General features: G+C 42.5%; 1 protein-coding gene across 3 annotated transcripts; it reads left to right on the top strand.

Moving 5' to 3' along the window:
* The first annotated feature begins 1 nt into the window (after position 1).
* n4bp3 (NEDD4 binding protein 3) lies at positions 2-26,277 on the top strand. 3 transcript variants are annotated; one of them, XM_078260932.1, is made up of 10 exons: positions 2-214; positions 21,232-21,503; positions 21,640-21,811; positions 22,418-22,627; positions 22,968-23,089; positions 23,227-23,422; positions 23,522-23,614; positions 23,710-23,961; positions 24,150-24,408; positions 24,988-26,277. In XM_078260932.1, exons 2-10 carry the CDS (start codon positions 21,265-21,267, stop codon positions 25,371-25,373), a joined length of 1,929 nt encoding a protein of 642 aa, XP_078117058.1. In that variant the 5' UTR covers positions 2-214; positions 21,232-21,264; the 3' UTR covers positions 25,374-26,277. The 3 variants fall into 3 exon arrangements, with proteins under 3 accessions (XP_078117058.1, XP_078117060.1, XP_078117061.1); XM_078260934.1 differs by lacking the exon at positions 2-214 and adding an exon at positions 8,005-8,114; XM_078260935.1 differs by lacking the exon at positions 2-214 and adding an exon at positions 17,792-17,870.
* The last annotated feature ends 1,237 nt before the right edge of the window (positions 26,278-27,514 follow it).

Here is a 27,514-nt window from a genome sequence, read left to right as displayed (position 1 = left end):
CTCTGTTCAAACCTCCGAGAGGGAAACAGAGACAGTCCCAGTCTGCGCTCCTCTCTCCAGCAGGCTGATCGCTGTCTGCTGCTCCGCATTAAGTCCTGGAAAATATCCTGCGGAGCCACGTAAACGCCGTTTCTTTCATTATATAACCAGCGAGAGACAAAACTGCAGCAGAGTTCCAGTGCTGGTCCAGGAGATGTCCTGCAAGCAGAATATGGTGAGCGCCAATTTTTCTAATCTTTTCGTTATCAGCCCCCTCGCCCCCCAGCACATGCAGCACTGCAGCCCGAATCTTTGTCAGTATTAGGGCATGGTTTGTTGTGGTCCATTGTGATGGCATGTGTACAACTTTCTCCTGCCCATACTTGAATAAATCAACTTGAAGATATGCTTGACTGTACATTAAAGCCTGTAAAGTATAGACACAGTGCTGCTCTCATAGAGTTTTAGTCCCTAAATCAGGGTTAATCCGTACAGTTTGTTTTCACTGTTGACTGGCAACTGGCAGTGTATTTGTGTCCGTGTGTGAGAGACAAAAGAGGAGAAGGAGACTGATGTATGAACAATGATTTTTTTTTTTATTTCCTGTCACTTTGCAGCTATGGTGGTCTCCACTGCAATGCAATTGAATAGTGTTTGGCCTGCACGCTATAAATGTTTGGGTTGAAGCTCACAGTCCCAGAGTCTCCTTTGATGCACAGGAGTTTGGGGACAAAAGCTGTTTCTGTGTGTGAGAGAGCCTGAGTGAGTGACTGAGTGAGCGTGTGTGGGTGGAGGGGGAGACACCGGCCCAGTCTAAGGGACTGCCAGGCTGTTGTCGTGGAGACCAGAGGCCACAGGTGACCTCTGACCTGAGGACTCATGGAGCGTTGCAGGAAGAGTCCTTTGAGTGTGGTGGCTGTGGGTGCGTCCTGACGTAAGTGAAGGAGCAGGTCTGACAATAGAGAGACAATAGATGTGTGATCTGTTGTTGGAGACTACGTGGAAACCATTCCTGTCATTAAGGAATGGATTATAGGATAATTCAAAGAGGTGATAGTGGGTGATAAACTGCTGTCTCTACTGGTGTGAATGACTGATCCCTGCATGACAATCACTGAGACAGCTTAAGTATTGTTTAGGGTTCAAGTCATCGCCCAAAAATGCATTTCTCCATCTCAACCAGCCCCCTTCTTTATGACACAGAGCTGACTGAGGGATGAGATTTTGCAATCAGTTCTCCATTATCATCAACTGCAAAAACAGTGCAGTGTTAGCTAGAGTTGTGTGAGGTCAGGATTAACTGCGAGATTACAGTTTTGAGGGTCAGTTCTCCCAAATCCCACACAGTTTGTTTTTACCTCAGTGGTATCTATCCACGCAGATAGCTTTAGGTTTTTTTGAGCAGAAGTTTTGAGTTACTAGTGTCTGGAACTTCTGCCACTAACCCAAGAAAATAGAGATAAGTAGAATTCAATTTGTGCTGCTAAAGAAATTGACATTTGACTCAACAGCAAAAACTACTCATGGCTAGATAACACTACAGTTATGTGACTGAATGTAGTTGTTTCTGTGATTTGGGTGAACTGGCCCTTAAAGGCTGCATTAAAATAAAGTGTTGTAGCAGTTTTGGCATCTACCTGCTTAACTCAATCAGTGAATCTACAGAAAACTAATTTCTGATCATTTTGATCATCAGTTGATTGTTTAGGTAATTTATCAAGCAAATACAGCGATAAGTCAAGCCAAAACCATGCAACGCCCACTGGCCAACTGGCCGTAAGCAAAACGTGTCATTTTACAGCTAAACAGAACACTAAAATATGCTTCTGAAAACACAAAATAGGCAATGCAGTAACAGAATCTTGATTCATATTTGATCAGCGCAGCATAGTTTGACAATTTGATCGGAGTTCACGAGCAGTCATCGACACTGCGATAGAGACTCCTCGGCTCTGATTGGTTGTTTTCCTTATGCCATTAGGAGCACCAAGAGGAGGCTGAGGAACGTGATTTTTTTCACAGATGATCTGATTCATGAACTACTGTCTGTCAGACTATAGTGACCATTTTAGCAAATATTATTTTTTATGAAAGTTACCAACTGTAGCTTTAAAAAAAAAATCTAAATATTTTTTTAATCTTTAAAAAAAAAAAAAGAGGTGACAATGATTATTGCCACATTAGTAACATTGGGATATTCGATCAAAAGTAGCATGATGCTTGATTTGATCAATATTGCAAAGCCCATCTGTTAGCTAAAAGCTCATCTGGAGATTTTTGATGACAACCTATTAGCACAGTCTGTCTCTCTGCTGCTCTTCTCTCAGTAGAATCAGCCAGACAGCTGATGTGATGTCTTCGTTCAGCTGTTTGAGCTCCCAGGGGGCCGACACTCCCCTGTGTGTGTGTGTGTGTGTGTGTGTGTGTGTGTGTGTGTGTGTGTGTGTGTGTGTGTGTGTGTGTGTGTGTGTGTGTGTGTGTGTGTGTGTGTGCGCATGCGTGCGTGCGTGCGTGCGTGTGTGTGTGTGCGTGCGTGTGCATGTGTCTCCTTAAAGTACTGGCAGCTGATGAAGCACTAATTCTGCTGAACGGTCAGATGCCTGCTGACCATTTGCTTCTTGTTGCCTAACCCAAAGAGAGGAGGATACAAACTCCTCTCCATCAAGCACATGAAGTTTGAATAAACTCTGTCTTCCCACAGTATGATGTTAGTCCTGATATAAAGCTTAAATAAAGGGTGGAGCTAAATACTTGTCAAGTCAGAGCCCAATAAACCCAACATCCACACTGTGAACTACAGTACAATACACTGCTAGGCTTTTACTCGTTGTGTAGCGTGTAAGTGCATAGAAGGTCAGTCATGCATACTACAGTCTAGCAGATGGTGTAGCAGGGAGAGCTTAGCCATAATGGCACTATGTTGGTTGACAGAGATTTCCCCTCAGGCCAGCCTGCTAATCAAACACTAATCAGCCCTTCTTCTACACACTGTGTTCGGTCTGTCTCCCCTCCTCAACTCAGTTTTTCTCAGATTCTCCTCCCCCTTGCTCCCCATTTTCTTATTGTTTGCTCTTAATCTTGGGCTCATCCTATTACCCTATTCTGTCCCTCCTGTCTGCCCACATCTCATAGACTCTTTATAGACAAGGCCATGCCTGATCGCTCTGAAGAGAAAGTGTTATGCTCTTACACTTAGAGCTTTCACTCCTTGGTCATCCCACTGCCTGTGGCTAGCCTGATCCGCTCTCTGGGCCGTCTGTCGCTGCGATTAAAGCCTAGCCGGGTTAAGAAAATCACTGTGGAGCTTGGCCAGGGTGTGAAAAGCTGCCTGTCTAGATTCTGCCACTGTTGGATATAAGGCTGTTTAGCTCAAAGCTATCACAGTAAATTGTAATAGTTTGCATAGCATTCATTTCAGTATAATCAAAAGAAAGTGTTTGTCTGTGTTAGGGACTGTCAGAAAATATACTTCTTATGTAATCCTGCACTAAATGATTATTTTTCAAGTGCAAATACAGAGCACACACCCAAGCTAATCATTATACCCAAGTGGCAGGTGTTTCCTTTCAGCTGAAGATTGATACGTATGTTGCCATTCCTGACATTTCCTCTTGACAGATTTAAAACTAAAATATAATAAAACTACAACTACTTGTCCTAGAGACACCAAAAAGACACCGAAAAACTACCGACTGAGAATTATCACCCAGCTCTGCAGTTCTCTTCAGCTCTACAGAGCTTTTAAGCATCTTTCAGCTCACTGTTTTGGTTTTACAGTCTGCAACTTTACAGCTTTGGTTTTGGCAGGCAGCGTTTTCATCAAAACAGCCACTGTACTCTATACCTGCCCAGCCAATGCCAGACACAAAGTTAGCGACTAGCACATTAGTGCAGCATTTAGCATTTCTTTCCCTCAGAAGTTGAAGGAGACCAAACCAGAGCCAAAGTGAGAGTGGATACTGAAATGTTTGCTAACACCTTAGCCATAACAACTTTATCTGGTGATAATATGTTAGTGTTTGTGTTTGCAGCTTGTTCCGATGGCCCCAAGTGGCCAAAATAAATTCTATTTCTAAACAAGTAAGCATACATTTGGTGGGGAATTTTTAATACCTGTGGGTAAATATAGATATTGTCAAGTTCTATGGGTGTCAATGTCTAAATAAGCAGTAGATAAGGCAGGTTAAATATAAAGCCTCTGTCCACTTTCTGCAACCATCATACCTGCTGTCTATATCAATTAGATAAGCATTGTGATTGTGTAGCCATACCTTTGATTTCTACATTCATTTTTAGATGAAGCCACATTATCTGCCAAAAAAACTTTTCACAACACTTAAAGAAAGCACAGAACATCACAGATTGATGAGATATAAGTGTAAGTGTGAGTATGCATGGGTGGATTTGGCATAATGAGGAGCTTGCTTGGTGGCCCACATGCTTATTTCTGTCAATCAAAATCTATTCTGCTGCCAGATGAACCTGGCATAAATTTTAAAATGTAAGCATGGCAAAGTACTCTGTGTCCTGTATTTCCTGGGTTATTACTGACTGCGTGGTTGGTTGACCCGCCACCTGACTGCTGAACAATAGTTTAATTCTCATGGGACAAGCGGGACCCCCTGACCTACAGAGGTGAGAGGTCTGAGAGTGTAGGAGGGTGGACAGACCCCATGCTGTGGCCTTTGTCTATAAATGTCACCAACTCCGAGGGCACACGGAAATAGCCGCTAACTGTGGCAGCATCTCATCATGGGGCTATTGTCTTGTTAACAAATGTAGCCTCTATTCCCTGTGAGTCAGGCCAGCCTTATCATTTCCTTGCGTTTTTATTGATCGGGCTTATCTCCCAGTGAGGAGAAGTGCCCGTGCTCACCTGCCTTCTACAGAGATCGGCAGCAATGGTTACCGTGTGTGTGTGTGTGTGTGTGTGTGTGTGTGTGTGTGTGTGTTGGGATGAATTGTGTGCATGCAGAATACTTGGCCCTTGTCTCTTTTATTTAGTCTGAAGAGTTGTAGCGTTGCAGAACAAAAGGCCATAAAGTCGAAGCCCTCCTCTGCAAGTGGGCATTGTTGTTTATTTATAGCTGCGTGTACATGTAGCAGTCGTCAAGGCAGCCACAGCTCTGTTCTCTTCGACAGCATTTCAGTTTGCTGTCACATCCTGTTCTTTTACATGAAATCAATACGGTGGATTTAAAGGTTACATTCGGTTACCGTGACCTGCACCGCACTCAGGTCACACAGGGAGTAAAGTGCAACAGTGGACTCACTGGCATTGTAATTTTACCTGTCTTGTTTTCGGTTTATTTTAAAGAAATAGTTTGACATTTTGTAAAAATACATGTATTTGTTTTCTTGCTGAGAGTTAGATGACAACACTGATATATCGCTTTGTAATATTTGTTCCGTAAGTATGAATATACAGCCAGCAGCTGGTTAGCTTAGCTTATCACAAAGACTGGAAACAGGGGGAAACAGGTAGCCTGGCTGTGTCCAACGGCAACAAAATATGCCTTGTCTTTTTTAACTTTGGTTTTTACTACAAAAACAACGTTTTTGTTGTTAATGAGCTTTAGAGGTGCTGGTAGGTGGATTTTTTTTACTTACAGCTTAGAGCCAGGTCAGCTGTTTCATTATGTTTCCAGTATTTGCGCTAAGCTAAACATATGCTGGTTCTAGCTTTAGATTTACCATACAGACCTGAGAGTGGCATCAGTGTTCTCATCTAACTTACTCCAAATGTAAAACTGTTCCTTTAAGAATGAAGAACTATTCTTAAATTATTAATTTTTGTTTATTTTATGTAAAATATGTCTCTGTGAATAAAGATAGTCCTGCTATCTTCTTGAAATCCCAACTGACAGAATTTGAAAATGTCATGTCATGTCTTTCTAAAAGAATTGATGGACACACCAAGCTCACGGGCGTGTCTTACCAAGGATTATGTTATTTCTCAAGAGCCAGACATCCCGCATGCCTCCCATAGCTGATTCCTGTAATGTTATTGTCCAGAGAGCTTAGGCATAGGAAATGAGTCTAGCTTGGGTTGTTGTCTCGTCTAGTTGACTGGTCAGACAGGTACAGTATAGCAAGCAGGCCCTGACTCGTCCCTCTTTGTTGTTTCTGCTTGTGTTTCCATCTATGGACCTCCACATTCCTATTCTCGTTTTTGCCCTGTCCTCCCCTTTTGCTGCTGCAGCCATTTTTCCATCCATCCATCCATCCATACACACACACACACACACACACACACACACACACACACACACACACACACACACACACACACACACACACACACACACACACACACACACACACACGCATGCACCACCTTTACACCTCCTCCAGGTTCCCAGATCATTCTTGTTGGCCCTGCTCTGCTGGCCAGCTCAGAGACTTAAAACTGAGAATCTGTGGAATCTGAGACTGGATATGCCTGTGGGGCACAGAGGTAATGACAGGGCTAAAGCCAGCGGCACCTGCTCAAGTGTTAGACTGGGCTGACTAGCTTTGATGGGGTTATCCCCTCCTTTCATTTTCCAGCAGATTTTCTTCAAATTGCTTTTAGCAGGCCAACGGACACCACAAAACATCACATTCTTGCTTTGGAATGCCCTTAATAGCGCGCCAATCGCTATATTGTGCATCTCTGGTTGGCAAGGTGCTTTATTAGCTGGGATTCCTGTGTGCCCACCTATTGGTGCCAGCTTTAGGAAGTCCAGATACCTCCTTCACTCCCCTCAGCTTTGCGGCCTGCATCACATGGCGAAGAAAGGAGTGGATCTCTCCTGGTAAAGGAGCAGTGAACAATGTCCTCTTTTTCCCCCTCCCTCAGATGTGAGCGTCTCCAGTTTGAGTTATGTAACTTGATATGATGCAGAAACCGTCCAGCAACCCAGCATTAGTAAGGGGGACTTACACTCAGACTATTGTTCAGACAGTCCACGCTGAGACAACCCCTGCATGCTCTCATTTTCCATTCCTTCCTCATCTACACAGTCTTATTTTTTTTCCGACCCTCATCCTTCTTTCTCTATGTTCCTGCTGTCTTGTGTCTCTTAACGCAAGTCCAATCCCTCAATATTGTCTTGTTATCTGTGAGCAAACAAGAAACATTGTACTGTTGGTATTTGTCTGGTGAAGCTGGCTCTTGAATGTCAATACAGGGTTTTGTTTGTGAAACTGGGAGAACAAGTCCAACCCCACCGGCATCTGAGAGGGCTGTAAGAGCACAAAGAGATGAGCAGGTGAGGAGGGTAAGAGGAGGGAAAAGGGAGAGGGTGTAGGGTGAGCAGAAAAGTACCAGGTTCTCTCAGGTGAGTCGAAACTGACTTATAGCTGCTGTAGAGGTCGACCTAGTGATTACTCCCAGTTTCCTATATAAAACACACACATACATAGGGTTGGGCATCGTTTGGATTTTAACGATTCTGATTCCAATTCCGATTCTTCCTTTCGATTCCGGTTCTTATCGATTCTCGATTCCGATTCTTTTAGGGGTGGAGTTGAAACGGGTCACGTGCCTATTTTCACAAATAAGAGGAAAGTTTGATTTTGAGTCAATGATGGTTTGCACTTTTACAGGGCTTTTTCAATGTAAAATAAAGCCACACTAGAGCGCTGCTTACTGCGCTCCAAGGCTGCAACACAACAAGCGCCTGGCCGCTTCGGAAACCAAAACTTGCGCATGTTAAATTGGGAAGCAATGATCAGATTTGAAACCAAATCCTCTAAACGATTCCAATAAAGAAACGATTCTACTGGAATCGTAATTTTTGAAACGATTCCAAGTAGGAATCGGTTCTCGATGCCCAACCCTACACATACACAGGTATATCTCCAGTGATGCTGCTATCTATATTGAACCTACCCTCACGTACAGCCTAAGATCAGCTTAGTCTTTTATTTAGATTAGAGCAAAGTCATCTTGTCGTGGCCTGCAGGTCAGTGGTTAGGTCCAGGCAGCTCCCTCCCATCCGCACACCTCCCAAATGCCATCACTGACTAGAAACAGGAAGTCATGTGGCGAGATAATCAGTAGCGCGAGCATGAGACAGAAAGAGACAGAAATAGAGTGAGCATTTTATCAGGAGCAGAGAAGTGAAGTTTCAGGTGGACAAACAGACAAGGTAAATAGGTGACTTTTTTTCCTACCTTTTCTTTTTATCTCTACTATGGGTTTTTGTATGCTTACAAAAGTCAGTCTTCTAATACTGAAAGTATCGTAACTCCAAACTGTGTCATACTAAGTTTCAGATAACAGCAAGAACTCGCCTAACCTGTGTGTATATATATTTATACAATCCTGAGCTTCCTTCTGGGAAAGTTGGACATATTTACATGCCAGCAGGCTCAACATGCTCTGAATTCACTGTGATTTAAGGCTGCATTGACAGAAGAACAGAGTAAGCTGCAGAGAAAAGAGGAAAGCAGCCTGATTGTTAATTAGTCATCCCTCGAGGCATGCTTGTTTGCAGCAGAGTTGAATTGGAATTAGCTAACTTTTTAACTAAATCTTTTCTCCTGGGTGAATGACGTCACACTGAGCAGCAGCCTCAGCCTCCCCATTCACTTCCAGCACAGAACAAATATGCTAATTAACTGTTAATTATTGAACGTCCCAAAATGGAGCAACATGGTGCTGAAAGAACAATATATAGGATTATCTGCTCCGCTGAGCTGTGCACCTTGATTACTTCAGTAAAACCTCTTTCCATTACGTACTTTTTCTGTGTGTGTTTTTGATGATTGTCGGTGTGATGGTCTATTTGTGTCCCTGGAATTCCCCCTGAGGAATATTCATGTCTCAATGGTGTACCCAAGCTGTGTAACAAGATTGCATCGGGCTGACTTGTATTATTATTATTATGTCAAAGGTAAAATTCTCCTCATGTTTCCTGTTGCTTTGTTGTCATTGTTAACAGTAAAGTTGTGTCCCGCGTTGGCTTAACAAGTGGATTTTTAGTAGTTCCCATTGTGCTGCTTCTCACCACTAACAAACGACAGAGGAGGAAAAAGTGCTGATCCTCTGACTCTGCATCAGCATGCGTCAGCATCAGTGTTTACTAACTGACACGCAGCCTGCTCGGCTCGTCCTCTGGTGTTAAATGCAGATGGATCAAAGAAAAAGTTTGCAGGGACATTATCAGCTTTTTATGTTTGTGGTTTATTTAGGCTTGGATTGCAAAGCATTAACATTAAAGCAGTCATACTATGGGTAAATCCATATCTGTGTATTCCTCTGAATCGAATTTTCAGGTGCAGTCTACACATCTCCCTGTTTGTGTTTGTGCTGAGTGTGTGGTCTAACATTGAGGGTGTGTGTGTGGATGGATGCACACACGGTCGCTACGGCTGTTAAGTGGAACTGGTTCAGGTGTGGGTCGATGTGGGAACCACTCGATATCTATCTCTGTAATCACAGAACGGTGACTCCTACATGAACCGCTCCAGGAAACAAAGAAGCCACAGAGAGAAAAGAGAAAGAGAGTCTCTGCTCATGTCCCCCCCCCCCAATCCTCACTCTAATGAATTTAATAAGAAGCTATCTCTCATGCTTTTGTCTCTATCAGCTCAATTTAACACTGTATAGCTCCCCCGCTCTGATTATGTGGTAGAATTATCAGTCATTAAATGTCTGATATTACCAACTTAACTCTCATGGGAACTAAGGTGCTTTGGATAATAGACATTTTATTAACACTTGAGTGCCCCAAGCAGAGAAACAGGCCTCTGTCTACATACCCCATTTCAGTGCTGATGTGAGGGCACATTAATAATTACCTGGTGAGAAATGTAAGGAATGTTTGTTTCCTCACATGGCTCTCTCCCTTTACATTCTTCACTCTGAACTTGAGCTATGTGGTGAACACACTGCTGATAGCAGCAGTTGGCAAACACTGTACAGGCTTTGCTTGTTAACAAGCTGAACAGAAACCAGAGAACTTGTACTGGATTGAAGATAAGGGGAAATAAATAGCATGCCTCTGTTGTTTGCTTTCTCACAAATTCCAATGAAGTTAGTGAGGAAATATTTCTGTATGGTGCTGTTTTTTATATATATATATATATATAGTTGTTGACCTCCTTGATGACATCATGGAAAGACTGGAAATCTGTGTTTAGTCCAGTTAGTTAGCTATAAGGCTAGTATCGAAAAAAAGCCTTGTCATTCAATACCAAATTTCAATACCTAAGGAGTAAATCTCAGCAGCGTCACTGAGCCAGTGAGCATGCAGCGTGTTTCTACCAAGATCTACAAATGCTGTGATAAGCTGTCTAACGTCACACATCGTATGCATGCAGGAAAAACTCCATATAGGCGGGGCTCACTTAGTAGGAACTTAAAAATAAATAAAAAGATTTGTGCCGTAATGTAATGTTACTTCTTTTTGTTAAAATGAATTTATGAAATTGGTATTGAAAAAAAGTATCGTTCAAGAACAGGTATCATGTCAGTCACAGCATTGGTATCGCAAATGTTTTAACGATACCCAGGACATGACGCAGATTTCTCGCTGTCACATATGCTTAATTTGATCAAAAACAACTGAGTCTCTTGCTGTTTCTGGCGTCTTTGTGTAAATGAACCTTTCCTCTTTACCGTCAGATGTTTGTTTTCACCTGGTTTCCTGTGACCGGCATGATAGAAACATCAACATGCTCACTCGCTCGCTGTGAATTCTCCGGATAATGACCTGCTCTATTCACACATGGGCTCAAACGGACATTACACAGACTTTGTACTAGGAAGCTGGAATGTCTAGATAAGTTCGGGCTAGCAACAACAGTAACTAATGCATGACTCACTATTTCTTGTGATGGTGGAGCAGGTGGATAATGTGAGACATGCAGCTGCTGCTGGATACATATAAAATTAGAAACTCTATTTTAGTGAAGGAACACAGTATGATATTTGCCTTTATCAGATTTACCTCTAGTATCAGATGTATTGTATGTGTTGTATTATGTATGTATTGATTTGGTCAGCATGTTGTTTTTACCACTCAAGGTGATTGATAGATTAGTTGTGTGTGTGTGTGTGTGTGTGTGTGTGTGTGTGTGTGTGTGTGTGTGTGTGTGAGTGAAGGGCAAGTGGATGTCACTTAAAACTACACTGAGGTCAGGTACTTATCCTTATGCTTCTAGTACTAATCTCTCTTTAACACACACACACACACACACACACACACACACACACACACACTCATCAATAGAGGTTGAACTTGTAACCTCACTGGGGAGATCAACACAGGCATTCATCTAAACAAAATAAGGGATTATGCAACCAAGCCTTTTTCACACTACTATTGAAGACTCTTTGATATTTTAACAAAAGAGACTCTTTGTACTGTTGGAAGAGAACCAGAAAATTGTTGTTGTTGTTGAATAAATAAAGTCCCCATACATTACACTAATAATGCATTTGGAGGTAAAAGGTGGTCCTGTGTGAGCACACTCCCTCAGGTGCCATCTCCTCACACTGAAGCAGCATTATGTAATATCTGTCAGATCCAGATCAAAAAGGTTCCATGAAACACCAGTCCAACCAGTCACCCTAGATAACCCTAACAATGATAGAGTAGTCAGAGCCAGTATTTGAATTCTGGGCAGAAACAACAATACTGTAAAGTCAGCAGAGGCAGTAAAGGCCAACGCATGGCAGACCGCCATCACTACGCTTATAGATGCAAAGCAAGCTACCCACCTCAGCTGGTCCGCCTCAGAGGAGGTCCTGACAGCTGGTTTCATCGAGTGAGTCCAGGTCAAAGCCAGCCAGTCATGATCAGGATGGTGAGACTTTTAAACAGAGTTGTGGAGCTCATATAAATAGTGTAACTGCAAATCCTCTCAGGAAGCCATTGTTTTCCCAATTTGTCCCAAATTTTAAGTGTTCAGGGTTTTCTCTTCTGGATCAGTAATAATAGAGGCTGCTGGGGAAATTATTAATGAGAGTTTGATAGCATTTTGTTTCATCTATCTACTCGGCACAGAGGGTGATTTGAAGAGGGAGCCAGCTCAGATCCATTAAACCACTAAAATGTTAAATATAGATAGTATGTTGAAATAATAAGACGGATGAGAAAGGATGTATCTTTCAATTGGTCCAATATACTTATTGGACAGACTACCTTTACATTTTCAGTCATATTTAGGGATAAATGTTAAGATTTGTCCACAAAATTAAAGTGAACTAGAGACTAAGGCACAATGAAAATGTGCAACATGAAACTCAGAGGTTGCTCCGAAATCACATGAGCACGGCCTTATGTGATTTCGGAAATGGTGTTTAAAATGCCAAAACCATAAAAAAGGTGTTCTAAAATGGATTACTATTACAGTATTGATCATAAAGCATTTAGAAAAAGTATCAAAATGTCCGCAACTGTCAATATTGGACAAGAACAGTGTTTTAATCAATCCAGCTGTCTATGCCTCACTTTTCACTCATAACTATGACCCACAGTTTATTTTTACACTTCAAGTCTTTTTTCCGTTTTTTGTTGTTGTTTTGTAGACACTGTGTTAAATTTAAGATTATATGCACATGTATGTAAGGTTGTTTAGCAACTGCGTTTGTACTAAGACTCTTATTAAATTGTGTGATTATAATATTGCTTAAAAAAACATATCAGTGCAACACACGCTGCCAGAAAAATAGTTTGGTGGTGTAGTATGGTATACAAGCTGCTCCAGTGTTCCCTTAAATGTGTCAGTTCTCCCCTGTCAGAACTCAGAATAAAACGTCTGCTCTGAACTGTCTGTGTGCTCAATAGCGCCTTGTATCTACAGCCATGACCAAATACGACCCGTTGACCTATGTAAAGACTCAAGTGTGGCTCATCAATAGAGACAGTGTGAGACTGAACACTGGGCCTTCAGCTTAAGCACCACCACGTCTAACCACCAGTGAATTATGTCCCATGTTTCACAGAGACTGCTCATCATCATGAGTGTCATGAAATGAAAGTCGACATTTTACTCAAAGTTCTGTCTGCCCTCTCATTCAGAAAACCGAAGACAAGAATCACCTCAAGGCAGTTTAGTTTGAGGTATTTGACTCCATTTCTATGAATGTGTGTAGCTTGCCAGATTTTACAGATGTATGACACTACATGACATACAAACTGCCTTCAGACGCACAGAAGAAGGAACATTGCACGACCCTGCTTTTCAACATCTTGGCTCCCCTAAAAGGCCTGAGGGTCTGGGGACAGGAACGAGCTCTGTCTGCATGATTGTCTCCCATCGATAATGAATAACCTGCTAACAATTAGAGGCTACTGCTGAGCACTCCTCTGCTGTCATGCCCCAGAGCCAGAGACACTCTCACACTCACTCATTACACGCTAGCATGTAATTAGGGCTGCACGATTATGGCCAAAATGATAATCACAATTATTTTTGATCAATATATTGATCACGATTAATTATCATGATTATTTGTTTATTTTAACCAAAACTAATTTTATTGTCACATAGGCTAATCATTACTGCTTTCACATCCATATTGTGCTACATTCCTGCCAATACATCCATATTGTGCTACATTCCTCCTTTGTTGAAGGATACTATGAAGGAGTATGCCATTTCAGCTGTTGTGCGACCGCTTTCCAAACATGCGCATTTACCGTGAAAAGATACAAGCAACGCATTTTCTGTAACGGCGCATGTTAAAATCCGGTGCCAATATGGCAGCGGTGCCCGGTATCTACCGGGTGAAATAGCAACGCGGATTACGGTGCCACTTAAATGTCTGCGTTGCACTCTGATGCTGCATGTCACGCTAGTTAACACTAATAACACGTTACACAGCAGCTAACGTTAACCTACCATTAGCTACAGTATTAACTGGATTAAACACGGCTAAAATGCTGACAGTTAAACGGTGGTGTGACTGTATTTCACTGTAGAGGATTCCAACAACGGGATGTACAACAGTCTGCCGCTAAAGCTATGACCTAAAAGACTCAAACTAGCACTGGTCACTGCTGTTGTCTGAAAAACAACACAGACGGGACAAAATGTTGCGTTTACTGATAAACTGCTATCTGTTGTGGAATTTTCCTCACGTTACTCTGTCCTCTGTGACTGTCTACATCTAAACTAAGCTGCGCGGTGCAGGGAACAACTCTGATTGGCTCATGGAGGCACGTGATCAGAGAGTGGAGCTTTGGAAAAAAAAAAACTTTGATACAGAGCGTTCTATGAACGGAATGAAGCATTTTAAATATCGCTCGATCACGTGAATTTGATCGTGATCGTGGGAAGCCAAAATTGTGATCGTGATTAAAATTCGATCAATTGTGCAGCCCTACATGTTATAGTCAATCAGAGTGTGAAGCACTCCTTTGCTTCACGTGTAGGATAGTTCACCCTGCTGCTGCTGGCTGACAGATTTAGAAAGTTGAAACAGATATAAGTCACACTAGAATTTACATGAATTTCATTTTGTGCTCTCAGTGGTAGAAACGGGTCATCCAGAATATCCATTTTTTGGGGGGTAATTGATGAGATCCTTGTTTTTCTCCAAACATGTAGAAAAGTTGCACTGGTTGGCTTTGATTGTAAGAACTTGTGTTAACTTGTTTGATTTTGGCAACATGTTTAGTATGAAAAAGTTACTCCTCTGGCTTCTTTGTGCCACTGTTCCCACAGATGCCCAGAGATCACTCGGCAGGTAATGTGCATAATTAGCCTGTCTTGGTTGTGAAAGGCATACTTTGCCAATTTTAAACCAGCTCTGTGTCATCTTTGTGTGGGCAGTGTGTTTAGATGAATGGTGTTTTGCTTCCCTACTTGGCGCCAGTGCACAGAGATCCCAGCAGAGCAGAACAGTGGCGGTCTGCCGAGATCTGCCAGATGACGCAACACGCGTAAAGCCAAACACCGTTTATCTAAACACACTGCCCACACAAAGATGACACAGAGCTAGATTTTAAACGGCAAAATATATCTTCAAATGTGGCAGAAGCATCTCTCTTAGCATGATACATCAAACCTTTAACACTGCAATAAACCACCATGATATCCTCATGGCAGAGTAGGAGTTAAATATAACACTGAAATAAGGCCAGTGGCTGATTTGGTAATCACTCTATTGTGTTTTACACAACCAACAGCTGTGAAAACTAACAAGCACAGCTTTAATAGAGCTTATATAATGTAACAGTGTGCGCTGTGTGGGAGTTTTACATGTAACCTGCAAAGTTACCCCACAAAGGTAAACAAACTTTGATCATAGATCAGGGGAGAGAGATTGCTGAGGGAAGAGGGCAGAGGATCTGGAGCTGCGAGCCGTGCATATGCTTTTTTCGGGGCTGTGTTGAGTGACCTGCACACACACAAATGTGTGAGTGAGCGTCCGTGGGAGTGAGCACTTTGTGCATCAAAAGCTGACGAGCCCGAGCTTGTGTTGTGTAAAGCATTTTTGGAATTTGGCTTCCTCGTCCTTCTCTTCTCTGTCTCAGTCCCGGTGCTGACCCTCCCGGCTGCTGTGTCTCTCAGGGTTTGAAATGTCCCCTCTTCACGCTCAAGCATTTCAATGCAAGCTTTGTTTTCCCCTCAGGACACCTGATTACAATATTTTAGGAGAGTGTCCTTGAAACCCTGCTCTTGAAGGCTGCATGTTTTGTTTTCTTTGTGATTATAGTGAAGTGGCAGTTGTATGGTTTTCTTAAAGAGTTAGGGTATCACCCTGAGAAAACTTAAGCCAAAACCTCACTGAAAGGCATTAGAGACTCACACCTCTCAGCAGCATGCTCACATCTTTCCTCTTTAGTATGCACTGCTCTATATCACAAGGACTGTCCAGTATCGACAAAAATAATGTGATTGTATACCTCAGCGAATTGCAGTATTCAGTATCACCCTTTCCCTGTTTCAAGATAAACTGTGCAGTCCCACATAGTAATTATACTAATGCTCAGCTACATTCAGCAGGCTGACAATGTGTGCTGACCAGATATAGTCAGTAAATGAGTTTCATTCATGTACTAATTTTACTTTAGAGCTCCAGTTTACAGCATTTAATTTTTTGAAGGAGGCCACTAGAAACAAGCGCAGCAGCAGCAGCAGGTAAAGGTGAGCAGCATCAGAGGAATAAAGAGCCTCATCTGTTACCTACACAGCACTTTGATACATTGATATAGCTTTTGATCAAAGTTTGCAGCTTTTGAAAAAGCCTGTCACTGCTTTGAATCAAGAACAGAGTACTTTTCAATTAGACCATAACTGTTCAAGGCTGTCAGGAAGCACTGCTTTGACCTGTGTGTGTGTGTGTGTGTGTGTGTGTGTGTGTGTGTGTGTGTGTGTGTGTGTGTGTGTGTGTGTGTGTGTGTGTGTGTGTGTGTGTGTGTGTGTGTGTGTGTGTGTGTGTGTGTGTGTGTGTGTGTGTGTAATTTAAAGATGTGTGTTGCATTTCTGGGCCCCATGGTTAGTTGGGCCTGGGCTGTAAATCTTGCTGTGTCTCTTACTCGGGCCCATAAACTAGAAGGCAATTATGAAAAACAACTGGATGCAAGATATCTTCAGTCCTGCCAGATTTGTGGTTGCAGCCTAAAAGGATTTTTACCTTCCTATCTATCCTAAAGGAATTGCTTTTCCTCACCTCATCCCCCAGCTTCCCGTCAAGCATCGATTGGCCTCTCATGTCTTTGGCAGATACAAGACACAAACAGAGTAAAATACCATACCTAAAAATACTGTGTCAGACCTTGGCTAGTGGCCATTAGGTTTGGCACACTCATGATTTATTCATAATGGTGTCAGACACATACACACTCAGCATGACCTGCAACGACTCAAATCCATCATGTCTTACTCTGACCCGAGACACAGAAAGACTTCCTGGTTGGACAGCACCAGAGAAGTACCTAGTTGTCACATTATACTTGATTATATTCATCATAATTGATTATCAGGTTCCTTTCCTCAGCTTGAGTTCAGCATGTATTATTATATTGGCTAATTAGCAGCTGGATGCTTTAGTGGAAAGTTTTACATTGGGAAAAATTGTACCTCATGAATATAAACATGAGCAGCTTGGGCTGCTTTGATCTGGGACTGGCTGAGAGCCCTGAGTGGAGTGGGCTGGAGCTGCCGTTGCACAGCTTTCTCTGCCTATTTTAACCATTTGCATAATTGTTAGAACTATGCAAAGCACTTGATGAATGTGGATTGTATTAGAAGCAAGAGGAGATCCCAGAGTGTCACCGCCGGTCTATGTGCTCATACATAGTATATTTCTGTGTGACAGCGAGAAAGAAAAATTGCTTTAAGATATATGAGTGTGTCATGACTGTGTACTGAGTGAGAACTGATGGTCAGGCAGCATGATAGCCCAGTCATTAATCTGGATGAGCCTAGGTTTGATCCCCCAAGCAGCCATGCCCCCTGCCAAAGCACTGTAGAGCAACCACCATACTGTATGTGCATGTTTCATTAAAAAAAATCCTGTTGATAATAAACATTTTACGTAAAACAAGTTTCCAAAGCTTGATTTCTTAATTTATAGGCACTTGGATCAACTACTTTCACTATTTTATATATTTTTTAAAACTAATTTGCAGCGACCTGAAACTTGCTTGAGATATGTGATCAATCCATCACCAATCCACCATGTCCTGCTTTATTTTTCTGTTAAGTTCTGTTATTGCTTCATATTAAATGCAGATGCCAGCTCTGATATCTGAGGCTTAAGAGTCACCTGTCAAACAGCACCCTTTCTTATGCAAGAACAAAAACAGCATTCATTTTGCTTATTGGTGATCCTTCAGGTTGGATCTTGTGACAACATACCTTTACAGTAGAGTAGCTTTTGGCAGCCATATCTCAAATATCAGATGTCTTTGAATGGACAAAGGAAGGAAAGTTAGGAGCTACAAGTAAGGAAATGAATCCTAATATTTGTTGTGTGGTTTGAAAAATGGTTAGCAGTAATGTTAAAGTGCCCATATTATGAAAAAAACACTTTTTCTGGGATTTGGGGTGTTCTTTTGTGTCTCTGGTGCTTCCACACACATCTAAACTTTGAAAAAAATCCATCCATGCTGTTTTGAGTGAGATACGGTTTCTGAATGTGTCCTGCCTTCAGTCTCCGGGTGAGCTGTTCAAAATCGGCTGGCTAACTGCAACCGTTAGCTCGTAGCTAGGTAGCATGCTAACGCTAGCTTGCTACCTCGTTCTCAATAGCAAAGCACTGCTACAACACACACAAGTTCACCATAATCTACAAAAGAACTACTTACATGTGCGCCCTCATTTAGAAGTCTCCCAGCTAATCCTGCCTTGTAACTGACCGAAGTTGGAGAAACAGCCTTTCTTTTACTGTCTATGGAGCTAGCTAGCTGACATGATCTACATCTGAGCTACTGCGCATGTGCGAGTGCAATCAAAGCTAGTACAGAAGAAGAAAAGAGGTCTCACTCTGTAGCTAAAACAGAGACCAGCTGAAAAGAGGATCTGCAGCAGTGAGAGAGAGCTGTGCAGTACAACAAAAATATGGTGTTTTTTGAAAATTAAACCATGTAAACCTATTCTGGTACAACCTTAAAATACAATTATGAACCTGAAAATGAGCATAATATGGGTGCTTTAAGTATTCAAGATTGGTAGTTAATGGGCAAGAAACAAGTAAATGTCCAATACTACATGAGCTGGCTGAGCACAAACGATTAGATTGCCTCCCTCTGGTCCTGTTTATAGTCAGAGGGACTGTGGCATGTTTGTGTGTTTTATGGTCTGGAGAATGTTTTATGGCTGGGGGTGTTTATGCACGGAAAAGAGAGAGGGTCAAAGGGTGAAATCAATAGTGAGTCTTAATGAAGTTGTCTGAAAACAAGGAAGGAAGGGGATATGTGGGTGATTTGACAGACAATGTTGAGAAAAGATTTGTGGTGTAGAGCTGAAGAGGCTCAAACTCAAATTGACAAAACAGTAGTGTCTCTAAGGTAGGTGTTGAGGTAGCTTGGCAACTGGTTTAGCTCTGTCAAAGTCAAGAGAAATGTTGAGAAATGTCATTGTATTGTTTCTTTTCTCTACAATATGTTGACTGCGGTGACTGACAGGAAACTAAATCTCACACAGACAGCCATCATATCTCTGGGAAACATAATCAGGCCATGCTAGACATATGAAGACACATTGTATGATTGGTACATACATGCTTTTCATGAGAGACAAGAACATTTGCAAACCAAATAAGTTTCGTAGCAGGATTGTGATGTGATGCTGCCCTACCGCAGAAAAAACACCTCCCTGATTCACATGACACTGTAGTCTTTTGATGTGCCTGCCTGTTACAAGGTAACATGAGCTTCTGAGAGACACAACATATGCTGTAAGTAACTGCATTATGAAATAGACATTTTCATTTGGGAGTTATCCTCTTTGTAAAGACATCCTTTTACATTCATTGTTCTCATATAATAGGGTTTTGGTGCAGGTCAGGTTGTGTGTTTGTTTCATAGTGAAATGCTACGCTGTGATGTTGTGAGAAGCTGAGATTGTTCTAGCTGTGCTCTGAGACAGCTGTCTGTACAGAGAAACACAGCTGATGAAACGTCCGTCACTTCATGCTCTTCCTCCAGAGATCAACATCAACCCAGGGTCGTAATGGGGCAAGAGGTGGAGTTTATTTCAGTAAAGGAGGAAAGACACAGAGCTTCACTTAGGTCCAGACCGAAATAGCTCAACAACTATTCCAACTACGATGGATTGTACAAATATCCATGGTCCCTAGAGGTTAAAGTATAACGACTTTGTTGATCCCTTGACTTTTCATCTAGCGCCACTGTGTGGTTGACATTTTGTGTTTTTAGTGAATTAAATTCAATTTTATTTATAGTATCAAATCATAATCAAGACACTTTACAGATAGAGTAGGTCTAGACCACACTATCATTTACAAAGACACTCTATAATTTACAAAGACAAAGACCCAGAATATCCATAAAGTGAAGTGCAGGTATTTCAGAAGCATCCTACAGATTGTGGCTTTTGTTCTGTTTAGTCCTAATTAACAACTCCTGCTATGTAAATGCATGCTAACACACTAAAATAACATAGTAACATGTTAAACAATATATGTGCTAAAATGTTATGATATGATATTAGCATTTAGCTCAAAGCACCACTGTGCCTAAGAACAACCTCACAGAGCAGCTAGCATGGCTGTAGACTCTTAGTCTTGTTAAAGTTAAAGGGATTGTGTTTAAAGCCCTAGAGCTGCAACGATTAGTCGATCAGTTGATCCACAGAAAATTAATCGGCAACTATTTTGATAATCGATTCATGGTTTTGAGTCATTTTTTAAAGAAAGAATGCCAAAATGATCTGGGTTCTCTCAAATGTGTATATTTTCTGGCTTCCTTAAGGCTGTTTTACAGTCACCGCATCAGAGCTTGCACGCGCCAATGTGACGTCAAAATGACGTAGATCTCGCTGACATGCCAGGATTTTGAGTGTGCGTCCACTCTATTTTTTCAGCAGCACGCGACAAAGCGGAAACAGGAAGCCTGAACGAGCTCAAGGGTAACCGGATGCCAAGACTCTCAGAGTGACTGCAAGTCTCTCTTGTAAACTTACTGGGTTAAGATGAGTTCTTTTATGGTGAATGAAAGGCTTGATCCGACGAAGTAGGTCATCGAATCAAATCGAAGCATTGAAGTTAATGCTGCTGCCAGTTCTGCCGTTGTTTACCTTTTTCTTCTTCTTCTAGTCCGTAGAAATAGCCTTTCCTCATTAGCGCCACCTCTGTTCAGGAGAAAACTGCAACTAGTGTCGCGACCACCACGCGGGAGTATAAACAGTTACAGCGCTCCCATGAAGTCACACTGACGGTCGACAGATCGGCTGCGGCTACTATACTGCACGTTATGACAGTAGACTGAAGGTCTTTGGGTTTTGGACTGTTGGTCGGACAAAACAGGCCATTTGAAGATGTCACCTTGGGTGTTGAGAATTTGTGATGGGCATTTTATTTACCATTTCCTGACATTTAAGAGACAAACAACTAATCAATTAATTGAGAAAATAATTACCAGATTAATCCATAATGAACATAATTTGCAGCCCTAAAAAGCCCAGAATGAACAGTTAGCTGACATTTAAAATGTTAAATATGCTAGACAGGGAATATCTTAAACAGTAAGCCTATAATGATACGTTGACCAGAGCATGGTCATCTTGGTCATTAGCTTATTATTTACTAAACAGGTCTACATGACTTTTTCTCTTTTTTCACAGAGCACCTTACCCCCACACAGAGCCCTGTAACTAATGGCAACCTCAGTCCAGACTCTTCCTCTGACCCGTGGCCCCAACAAAAACTTCCGTAACCCGTTGCCCCTCTCGTCCCGTTGCGGCATGGGAAGTGTAGGCAGTCTGGTGGAGAGGCCAGATGTGTCTCCGACTAAAGGCAGCCGTGCAGTGCCCCAGGTGAGACCCAAACAGACCAACGGCCTCCTGAAGAAAGGCTTCACCCAAAGAGAGCTACTCAACTACCTCAACATCACCAGGTGAGTGCTGCTCTAAAGAAGCAGATGCTTTCGTACAACATTTCACATACTGCAACTTTGAAGGCAAAGTATTCTGCAAGGTACTATAAAACGTGACAGGACTTGACCCCAGTTGACCTACTGTGCTTCCAAACAGAAAAGAGCCTAAAGCAAACGCAAGCAGGGACGGTAAGAAGGACGTTATCCCTGGCCTCAGCTCTGCCAGTGGCCGCGAGGAGGAAAACCTATACGCCAAGGTCTACCATAAAGACGGCACTGAAGTAGATTTGACAAAGAACTCACTGCCAAGTGGGGGCAAGTATGAAAAGGTGATGATTAAATCTGATGTTTTGTCAAAGAAACATGATTTTGTTAGATTATCAAATTATATTATCATTTGAGTAAAATAGATAACTTAAATGAATCTGGGCAATCTTGAAAGTATTACATTTTAAAGGTACTACAAAGCATCCTCTAAAGCAGTATGTATGAGAAGGGCTGAGTATTATTCACCAATTCAGGCACAGCTGAATGCTGCATCCATTGTGTTCTTTTTATGAATGATATAGAGCCAGCGAGTGGCTGCTGGGGCTGTGTTAGATTGATAAGTATCACATTTATACATCTCTGGCAGCGTGGTGCAACATAGCCTGATACCAGCATAAATCAACCTTAAATCACTTCGTGCTCACCAGCATAGATTGAGAATCTGCCACTTGCTGTGTTGCTGAATTTATTGCAGCAATCAAATCTCACCGTTTTTTGCTAAAATTGATCAACTCTCAGAACACAGAGGGTGGGACAGCATTGATTTAATAGAAACATTGTGATTTATTGTTCCTTAGCTCAGCCCCGGTTGCTGTAAGGTCTCTCTCTCATCTCTCATCCTCTAAAAGTGCCCTGAACTTTGCCAACTCTTGGTTCTTTTTCCCCAGGCTCGTTTAAGGTCTGCCTTCAAGCCAGTCACCCCCAAAAATTTCAGCTCCATGCAAAACCTCTATCCATCTTCCAAGTCGGAGGATGTGGAACATGGCCTTTCCAACGGGCTGCACAGAGCCTACGCCCACGTTCCCAAAGCTGTCTCCACCTCTTCCTCCTCTTCCACACCCTCCCGTCATGGAGTACCGACATCCAGTGGTAACAAGGTATCTTAACACACGATCGTAACTTTAAGCCTTGATCCAGTTCCCGTGAATCGCTGTCCATGCCCAGTTATTGCCTCTGCAAAGGAGGTGGCTAGTCTATTTATCTGGCTGTTTACTTATCAAAAGCTTTTTTATAGACTTAAATTGAGCTGTGGGCCAGTGAACAAGTGAATTAGGTTTATAGCGAGGATCCAGTTTTTGTGCATTGATTACAGAAGCAAAAACAATTAACTTCCCATGATTTGTCACTTTATTCAGCCATTATTTGGGACTAAAATTAATCTTTTCTCAACCTATTAATGTTACAGTGATGAATAACTGTATAATTATGACTGTGTAGGCCCTCTCCTCGGTGCGTGGGATGAGCCAGGAGGATGATAACCTGTCAGACTCGGGCCATAACTCCATGAGCAGCCTGCCGCCATACCGGCCTCCCTTCCGCCCACACCTGTCTCACATCAGGTCATTATTGTCTACTTTTTATTCAAGAGTGTTGCTATAATTGATTTTTTTTTTTTTTTTTTAGACATAATGACTGTGTGGGTGTTGATAATAGAAGAGACTTTAATGGCCATGGGGGTTTCTTTTTTTTACCCTAGTGCATCTATGGGCCACATCAACACCATCGGCTCCCTTGACCGCACCGCTCTGGGCCCGAAGGCTGTAGGGCCAGGGGGCGGGGCCATAGGGGAGATGGCGTGTCGGAGCATGGCAACCCTGAGCCGTCTGGCTCCATGTGGAGGGGAGGCTCCACCTCCTTATGAATGGACACTCTCCCTGTCTGTTGAGGAAGTGGTGAGCACTAGATGGATGGATGGATGAATGAATGAATGAATGAATGAGCCGGTCAGAATGATTTTCAGACTGGTAAGTCATTCATGTTGTCTTTTCCAGGTCAGGGATCTGGAGGAGCGCCTGGTGGAGAAAGAACATGAGCTGAAACAGATGAAAAGAAACCTGGATGAGAGTGAGGGCGCCATCGCTCAGGTGAATCTCATTGTCTGTTCTTCACCATCAATCTATGCATCCACCTAACTGCCTTTCTTTTGAAGTTTGACCCCCCATCTGCTCGCCACACGTAGGTGTTTGAAGGGAAACAGCGTCTGTGGGAGAAGGAGGTGGAGGAGCTGAAACTCCTGTATGCCGCCAAGCTGCGTCAGGTTTCCCAGCATGCCCAGCGCTCCCAGCGCAGCCTGCAGTTGCAGCTGTTCAAGTCCCAGCAGGAGAAGAACCGACTGCAAGAGGAGCTCAACAGCCTGAGTAGGGAAAGGAGTCAGGAGGCTGAAGCCATGGCAAAGCGAACCAGTCCCACTCTGGAGGAGACGCAGTGGGAGGTATGGCCTTGGGAAGATGTGGGGGGGGCACTGTATGGCAGGGAGAAGCACGTAGAAAGTAGTAATTACAGGGGGACAGTGGAGATAACTGAATTCCTTTCTCATTTGTCCTGTTAAAATGATCACAACAAGGTCCGTAGAGTCAGTAAAAATGTTTCTTCTGCTCCTATCCCTTATTTTCCTCTCAGGTTTGCCAGAAGTCAGGGGAGATCTCCTTGTTGAAGCAGCAGCTGAGGGACTCCCAGGCGGAGGTGACCCAGAAGCTAAGTGAGATCTTCCAGCTGAAGACGCAGCTCAGGGAGACCCGCACAGATCTGCGCAACAGGGAAGGCCAGATAGATGCACTGAAGCTAGTCGTGCAGGGGACACAGCGTCGCAGGTGCCCCTCTCAGACTGCACATGAGGATGGAAAAGGAGCAGAAGAGAGTCCTTCAGCTGGGGCAACAGGTAGATTTATGTCTCTGTCTCTTACCTGTGTGTACATATTGCCACTGGCGGTGTTTAAACTACGTGCTTTGATGGTTAAAAGGAATACGCCTTACTTAAGTCATGCTGAGGCGACACAAATGCAGATAAGAGTTGAAGCTCATTTGTTGACGCAGCACTTTACCAAAAACAAGTCTCAAAGGACTCTACATAAAAGTAACTAGATCTAACTGATCAACATTCAACCACCAAAAAAAAATAACATAAGTATTTCAAACATATTTAAGCCTGCAAATGCCAAGCTGACATACTGTACATGAGGGGGAAAAGTTTTTAAAAAGCAAGATAATTATACGCCACAGATGTCTGTTTACTATTCCAGCAAGTGAGGCATCCAAACTGTTTTTCTTATCAACGCAGCTGGATCTTGTCTGGGTTATTTTGAGTTACGATATGCTTGGACCCAAAATCAGGTTATTTGACTAACCAGGTCAAGAGCAGAGTGCTGTGCACATTTCAAAGCAGCCAATGTCTTTCATTATGTGTCCCCTGCGGCTCTGCTGGACTGTAGTTGAAGCCATGTGAACCTTTGTGTTGCAGGAGGGTGCGGGGGCACTACGGAGGAGCGCCTGCGCGCAGAGCTCCTGCTGGAGCGACGCCAGAGCGAGGCCCAGGCCACGGCTTTCGAGGAAGAGAGGCAGACATGGCAGGCAGAAAAGGACAAGGTTATTCGCTACCAGAAGGAGCTGCAGGCCAGCTACTTAGAGATGTATCACCGCAATGAAGCGCTGGAGAGGGAACTGCACCAGCTGAGGGCAGGCAGAGAGAGAGGAGGAGGAGGAGGAGGTGGAGGCAGCGGCAGCAGAAATGGGACATTGGAAGGAGAAGTACCAGAGCTGAGGAGTGAGAGAGCGGGTGAAAAACAACAGGACAGACCTTCTTCTGGTTTGCCGTGGATAGAGAGAATAGAATCATCTGAAATTTGAATGTGACAGACTTAACCGGCATTTGCAAGGCAAACGGTTTTATCCAGGAAACATGTTTTCTATGGAAGTCCAAAAATAGACTAAGTTAAAATGATGAGATAAGTAAACATTTTTACTAACTAAGACTTGCTAAACATTTTAAGAACTAAGTTTTGACCTAAGTCAGAAATGGTTAAAGATACCACGTTAGTTATTATGACTAAATCATTTACATTTTCAGTTACTAAGTCAAAATGCTTTATTGAACACATTTCTTAAACAAAATGATGAAGTCCTGAGTCAAAATTTTGATCTGCTATGTGAAAATGATGACATACTCAGTCAAAATGATGAGACATTAAGTCAAGATTGAGATCATCATCTCAAAAGTTTGACTAATAATTATCTCATCATTTCGACTTTGATGAGTATTCGTATTTTAATCATGCATAACTTTTCATCTATTTTTCTTCTTCTGCCGGCAAAAACATGGGCTTCCATAGTTTCCTGTCCGTTTGCCATTCTCTGCCCTTGCACCCTTGTTGATTGTTTAATGCCCTGATCCTGCAAATACAGGACCAACAACCCCTACAGAACACACTAAGAAATACTGTCTGAGCCTCATCTGTCCTTGGCAGAAGAATCGAGTCAACTCTGTAAAAAATACAGCCAAACACCGAGACAATTGATATCCTGGTTGTTACTATTTTGTGTTCATTTGGTAGTTACTTTATGGTTTGGACTGCTTGACAGTAACCAAAGGATTCAAAGGGATTTAGTGTGGCCCAGTAACATCTCAGCACCTGTTCAGTCTGTGGTTCTGTGGATTCAGGGTTCACCTGGGTTCTGTGAGGAAAGCTGCATCTCTGGGTTAAGTACAGTTATCGGGGATTAAAGCGATCTGGTGCCAAGGTACAAATGCTATTTCTTGAAAACTGTGTACCATACTTAAGAAACTGGAAATGTTGGACTTTCTTCCAGCTCCTGTCAGGTGATATCAATATATTTTGTACATAATGTCATTTTGATTTGATTGGCCTTTTGTCATTGTATTTCAAGCACACTGTTGTCTTAAATGGGCATATTTCCACATCTTTTGATTGCAGTGGAAGCAATCAGCAGATTAGGATAGTGAACATAACTTCCCTGCTTATTGGTGCACATACCCAGCCAACAGCAATTCAATGCATGACATAGGTGAAGTTGTTCTCTTGTATTGTTTATTAGTAATATATGAACATTCAGAAGCCAGCTCTCAACCAACATTTCAACATACTGTGACTCTTGTCTATTTACTGGAATTAAAACTGTACAGTATAAATATATATGTTTGTTTTGGATTCATAATAAACCTTATGAAGCGGTTTAAAAGCTGTTGGTGCTTACCCTGATGCCATTTTCTGGTGTAAATCAAGGCTGCAAAATGCTTTATAATAGGCTATTCTGTCCACAGTTGTCTGAATTAAACTCCCCAGAAATCACTTGTCGAAATTTTAGTGGTGTAACTGATGACATTCACCCGAGGGCTCAGACGCCTGTCTGCTCTGAAGGGGCTTAAAATCTCCACAGAGCGTGCCAATAAAACCCAAGGACAGGATATTTATGACAGAATGAACAACCGAGCGGTAGAGGCTTTTGGGACTAATGTGGCTTTTAGAGGTTGAGCCTTGAATCCTTATCTCAGCCTCTCCCTTAGGCCCTCCTGCTCTACCCCAGCCAGTCCTCACATACCATTTCCTGCAATACAGACAGTGGGGAGCTGGAAGGTCAGCTGTTGATGGAAACACAGGACGATCCCCGTTTGCCCAAGAAAATAAGCACTTAATATGGAAACCACCAAACTAGAACGGGGTGCCAAGGATATCATGGCCGAGATGAGAGCTTAACACTTGGCTCTTTTTAAAATTACCTGCGTTATGTTAATGGCTATGCATGAGTAAAAGCATATCTATAAAAGAGTGTGAAAAGTGAGGGATAGCACATGCAAGTCCATAACGTAGGTTTATTTTGTACACACGATCATAATCTGAATAGCTATGAGCTGTGGCTGACTCACAAAGCCCTTACCTTGGCATTTAAACATTATATAAACTGGGGCTGAATATAACTGCATGGGTCAGGAGTGGTGTACTGTAGTGGGATGAGAAAGGATTCTTACCTCA

This window comes from Sander vitreus, chromosome 10, assembly GCF_031162955.1.
Source record: "Sander vitreus isolate 19-12246 chromosome 10, sanVit1, whole genome shotgun sequence".
Taxonomy (NCBI): Eukaryota; Metazoa; Chordata; class Actinopteri; order Perciformes; family Percidae; genus Sander; species Sander vitreus.
The sequence above is the reverse complement of the archived record's forward strand: the minus strand, read 5'-3'. Positions and strand labels throughout refer to the sequence as shown.

Excerpts from the sequence above, each read along its gene's own strand:
- n4bp3 (XM_078260932.1), top strand. The coding sequence starts at position 21,265 with ATGGCAACCTCAGTCCAGACTCTTCCTCTGACCCGTGGCCCCAACAAA. Across the intron at positions 21,812-22,417 it reads GTGGGGGCAAGTATGAAAAG|GCTCGTTTAAGGTCTGCCTT; the intron begins GTGATGATTAAA and ends CTTTTTCCCCAG. Across the intron at positions 23,962-24,149 it reads TGGAGGAGACGCAGTGGGAG|GTTTGCCAGAAGTCAGGGGA; the intron begins GTATGGCCTTGG and ends TTTTCCTCTCAG.